Here is a 6,000-nt window from a genome sequence, read left to right on the forward strand (position 1 = left end):
TATTAGGGACCATCTTACTAAACCCCGCACAATGGCATCAAAGCATGACACTCCTCATATAAGATAACTGTGATACCTCAGAAAAAGAGATTACTTCAACGTCCATTGCGTTTTGCTAGCGTTGATTTAATTGACAAAATCAACTATTTCATCTATATTTTAAAAAGTTATTTTAAAAAAACTTTTATTAAATTGCACAGCATTATATAAAATAGAAAATCTTAACATAAATTTTCTATTTATACACAAAAGCTATTACATTGGAACAACAAATCATTAAATATTTACATTAAATTAAAGGTAGTGATTAATTAATTGTTAAAGTAAAATTATTTATTATATTATATATTTATTTATAAATTATAAATATTAATTAAAACTCCTAAACTTAAGGAAGTATAGGTTTTTCCAATGCTAATTAAAAACTCTCTTGAAATTATTAATTTCTGCTCTCAAAAATTAATTTTTGTAATGATAATAAAATATTGAAAATAGAAATTTTGACTTATTTTTCTTTCACAATGCATTAATTTTCTTCCATGGTCTTGAAAATATGATATATTAAATCTTAATTAGTATTGAAAAACCCATGTATTAATTTTGAAAATATGATATCTTAAATCTTAATTGCCATTGAAAAACTCATGCATTAGTCTTACATTAAATTAAAGGTGATGATTAATTAATTATTAAATTAAAACTATTTATTATATAATATATTTATTTACAAATTATAATTATAAATATAAATATAAATTAAAACTTTTAAACGTGAGGAAGCATGGATTTTCAATACTAATTAAAAATTCTATTAAAATTTTTAATTTTAGATCTTAAAATTTAATTTGTGCAATGATAACAAAACTTTAAAAATATAGATTTTGACTTATTTTTCTTTCACTGTGCATTAATTTTCTTTCTTAATCTTGAAAATGTGATATCTTAAATCGTAATTAGAATCGAAAAATTCATACATTAGTCTTGAAAATGTGATATCTTAAATCCTAATTAGTATTGAAAAACTCATACAGTAGTCTTACATTAATTTAAAGGTACTAATTAATTAATTATCAAAGTAAAACTATTTATTATATTATATATTTAATTAAAAATTATAAATATAATATAAATTAAAACTCATAAATGTGGGAAGCAGGGTTCCAATCTAATTAAAAATTTAAAAATTCTCTTGAAATTTTTAATTTTTGATATTAAAATTTAATTTCTGCAATGATAATAAAATTTTAAAAATATGAATTTTGATATATAAATATAAATATAAATTAAAACTCCTAAACGTGAGGAAACATGAGTTTTCCAATGCTAACTAAAAATTCTATTGAAATTTTTAATTTTTGATCTTGAAATTTAGTTTCTACAATGATAACAAAACTTTTAAAATATGAATTTTGACTCTTTTTTTTTATTTTGCATTAATTTTCTTCCATAGTTTTAAAAATGTGATATTTTAAATCCTAATTAGTATTAAAAAATTCATACATTAGTCTTGAAAATGTGATATCTTAATTTTTTATTTAATATTGAAAAACTTATGCATTAGTTTTGAAAATTGAGGGAAAACGGTTTATATTTTCAAGACTATTGAAGAAAATTAATACATAGTTACTGAAACTATGCAAGTTTCCCCACAGGATTACTATCATGCATGCAATGCATGGATTTGTGGTATGTTCATCAATGCTAATTAAGATAAATTACATTTTCAAGACTAATGCATGTTTTTTCAATACTAATATATTTATAAATAAATATAATATAATAAATAGTCTTACTTTAATAATTAATTAATCACTATATTTAATTTAATGCAAGTTTTGGAGAAAAAAAAGATCACCATTGATTGCCACTTGGCAAAACACTTTGACAGACTATCCTATTTTAATATATTAATAATAATTAATAAGAATAAGATAGAATTTTTAATTTATACTATTGAAATTTAATTTTTGCAATAATAACAAAACATTGAAAATATGAATTTTTATTTCTTCCATAATTTTAAAAATGTGATATTTTAAATATTAATTAGCATTAAAAAATTCATGCATTTGACTACCTTAAATATTTTTTTATAGATTTGTTAAGATATCACATTTTCAAGATTATAATAATACAATAAATGGTTTTCTTATAATTATTTAAGTAAAATTAATAATTAATTAATCACAACCTTTGATTTAATGTAAGTTTTGGAGAAAAAACAATTTACGATTAATGGTCATTTGGTAAAATACTTATAATTTTTTTTATTTTTTATATTATATTTATTTATAAATAAATATTATAAAATTTATAATATATCCATTCAAAGAGGTTCGTTATTTTTTATTTATTATATTATATTTATTTATAAATTTTATAAAAATAAATTAAAACTCTTAAATGTGAGGAAGAATGAGTTTGTTAATGCATGAGTTTTTCAATGATAACAAAACTTTAAAAATATGGATTTTGATTTATTTCATAGTTTTGAAAACGTGGTACCTTAAATATTAATTAGTATTGAAAAATTCAAGCATTTGACTATCTTAAATATTTTTTTATGGATTTGTTAAGACATCACATTTTCGAGATTATAATATAATTATTAAAATAAATTAATAATTAATTAATCAATACCTTTGATTTGATGTAAAGGACAAAAATTCACCATCGATTGTCAGATGATAAAATAATGTGGCTAACTATCCTACTTACTTTAATATATTATATGGAGGGTATATAGGATTTCATTTAGGGGGACTAGTATTGTAGAATCATTCTTGAGAGAAATACTTATTGGGAGGCTGTGAAATTACATGAGAGAATTCTGAGTGCTTCACTTGTATGATTTCCTAGGAGGTTCATGGTGGGTGAGTGAATTTGGAATGAGATTTGGGAAGTAAGGATAGAGATTGAATTCGGTTATAATCATGAATGCCTTGTACTATTTCTTTGACATTGAATTAGTGGATCACTAGAACTGGATGTAGATTCCGCATTGGAATCAAACCAGTATAAATCTTGGGTATTCTTCTTGTTTTGATTGGTATGTGTTTGTTTGATCGTGCCAATTAGATTCTTGCATTTGAGTTACTAATTTGCATTCACAAAGCACTTAGCTTCAACCAAGGTGACAAGTGAACCAAAAAAACATCCTTTACACAGTATTTGATACAGCATTACTACTTACAGGCCCTTCAGAGTCGTCTCCATTTCCCTCTTTCGGGATACTTAATTAAGCTAGTTCAAATGGTCATCCTGCCATGCGAAGGCTTCATGCCCATGCCCATTTGGCCCTGATTTGTATTGTCTTTTATTAGTGGTTTTGGCCTTTTGGAAGCCCAATATGGTTGTTCTCTTTTAGTTTTTCTTGGCCTTGGCTTCAATGGTATTTTTAGAAAAGAAAAGGAAAAAAAAAAAAAAGACAAGATACGGAACCGTTAGGAAACAATTGCAAAGGTAATTAATTCCATTAAGTAGTTGCATCGATATGGAAAATTCCTAATTAAGATTCATATTGTCTTTATTTCATAATTTAAATAGATATTGGTGGAATAATTGAGGTAGCTATAGATATAGAGAATCTCCACTGTATAGACATCATACACATGGAACAAATCCTCTGCTCAATGTCCTGTAGCTGCTCCCAGTTTCAGGGCTTTTGTCTTCTCTGTATGCTCAGATGCTCCGAAGCTGTTCTCATCAGTTTGGGTTTAGTGGATCTGTTTTGTTAATGGCTCTCACTTCTCTGCTGATCGGGTCCTCTGTTTCTGGGGTACTGATCTGTTGCTGATTTTCTTAATTAGTTTAATGTCAATATGGTTAACTATAGCTTATGTGCTCTTTGAAACAAAATAGTTCTTCCAATTCTATGATCTTATGTAATTGGTGATCGATAAGCAATAACCCAACAGAAGAGAGAGAGAGAGAGAATTGCCCACCATCTTCTTATACTTCCAAATTCCAATTACTTTATATGATTTAGCCATTAATTAGATAGACAACATAAAAAGAAATGATAAAGCCAGTGCAACTACAAAGCTCATTATATTTGTCTGGGTTTCTTGGAAATTAAGTACAAATACAATGTGATACAAGTATATATATGACACCTCTGATCAGTGTAATTATCCAAGACCAACCACCACCAGATGATACCCAAGAAGAAGAAGAAGAAGAAGAAGAAGAAGAAAGAAATTAAATCTTAATTATCATGATGAGCTGCTAGACATCAAATTGCTCTAGCTGAACATCCTTGGCCTTCAATGGAACATAGTCTCCTAGATAAACCTCCAGATGATCAGAGAGGCTAGACTTGTCGATGTTCTCATGGTGATACGATTTGCAGACGAAGTAGAACACTGTTTGGATGACGAGCCCGAAGAGGAAGAGCTTCGATAGCAGCAGGAAACAAATCATCCCAAATCCAAACCTTCCCAATATCCCAAACGGCGTCTGGTACCCACTCACAACAAAGTTTTCGAACAGAATCTGTATGAAAACCAGAGACAAATTCAGCTTGAAGAAGATGACAACGGCTATCCATGTCTTCCCTCTGATCAAATCCTTGCTCTTGGCCATGGCTTTCAGCCCGTACAAGTCTTCCAAAACCGACACCACGCTGGCCAGCTGCCAGACGATCGTCATGTACACGAACCCGGCTGAGTACAACACCAATATCACGATCAGAATCGCCAAGCCCGGCCTGCAGGTGGGGGAACAAAATATACGACGAAAATAAGAACACTCTCTTCTAACTTCTGGTATATCACTGTAAATGCTAGCAGCCTAATTATTATATTTTGTACCAAAAATCATAGATAAACAAATTAAATCGCCTTGGTCTATTGCCCAATTAGGAGCAACTCTGTGGGAAACAATCAATTCTCTAGGAGTGACACCACCAGAGAACAGTTGATTTGTGACGGATTTTGCGACGGATGTATGGCAAATTTCGAGACGGTCTCAAGTTATTCATTTGGTAGGAGCTCGGCTTTTCATCCATGGAGTTTGCAGATTTTATGTAAGGGAGAGCTTTAGTTTGCATGCTCATCGTTATTAGAGATATATATATTAAGGATTGAGATGAGTAAACCAAACTGGCTAGATACATCAATTTAATTTACAGTACCTGGAGGGGCCGGCCGTGAAAAGCCAGAAGACGAGGACGACGGCGGCGATGATGTTGTAAGTGAAGAAGGCGAAGAAGGCGCAGAGGAAGGTGACCATGAGGCGCTTCCAGACCTTGGGGACGACGCTGAGGACACGCCGGAAAGTGACATCGCGGGCGGTGTAGACGGAGGCGATGGTGTAGACGACGGCGGAGGTGGAGAGGAGGGAGAAGACAAGGAGGAAGGTGAAGTAGACGAACTTGAAGATCCAAAGACTGGCCCATTCGGAGGAGATGAGGTCGGAGAGCTTGTTTTGGCGGTAGGTGTCAACGGGCGGCGTTTCGTCGAGCTGGATCTCGTTGTGAATGATCTTGGAGAAGATCAATTCTGAGACCTCGATGTGAGCGAGGAAGATGAAGGAGAGAGGGAGGATGAGGGCAAGGGTTATCTGGGAGAAGATTCGGCGCCATGAGAGGATGATCTTGTAGGATTCTACGTAGATGCCGAAGAGGCCGAGGAATTGCATCTCTTCCTGCTCTCTGTCCATGGCGAGTGGCTGACGGATATGAGAAGAAATCAATTGATGAAGATGATAGATATAAGGAGAGATCAGAGATGAGATGAGATGAAATGAATGAATCAATGCGGAAATGTTAAGGTGGTTTCCTTCCGATCTATGACTTCGTGTAGCCCAAATTGCCCTTCTTTCTCTCATTAATTAACCACCAAGTCAACTTTTCAGGTAAATCACGGCAAAGGTCACCAAAATTTTTTATTTTTTTTTTTTACTCACTGCAAGAAAAAACGGAGTTTAAGGACGACAAAAATTCCATTGTTGGTTAATGATGAAATATCAACAAATTAGTAACAAAAATGATTATGACGA

At 31.1% G+C, this 6,000-nt stretch overlaps 1 protein-coding gene across 1 annotated transcript; it reads right to left on the reverse strand.

Moving 5' to 3' along the window:
* Nucleotides 1-4,031: 4,031 nt before the first annotated feature.
* On the reverse strand, nucleotides 4,032-5,767 carry LOC127807178 (uncharacterized). Its single transcript, XM_052344839.1, has 2 exons — nucleotides 5,135-5,767; nucleotides 4,032-4,708 (listed from the first exon to the last, which is right to left on the reverse strand). The coding sequence occupies exons 1-2, from the start codon at nucleotides 5,659-5,661 to the stop codon at nucleotides 4,228-4,230; spliced, it is 1,008 nt and encodes a 335-aa protein (XP_052200799.1). The 5' UTR covers nucleotides 5,662-5,767; the 3' UTR covers nucleotides 4,032-4,227.
* Between the last annotated feature and the right edge of the window lie 233 nt (nucleotides 5,768-6,000).

Source organism: Diospyros lotus, chromosome 8 (assembly GCF_014633365.1).
Source record: "Diospyros lotus cultivar Yz01 chromosome 8, ASM1463336v1, whole genome shotgun sequence".
NCBI lineage: Eukaryota > Viridiplantae > Streptophyta > Magnoliopsida > Ericales > Ebenaceae > Diospyros > Diospyros lotus.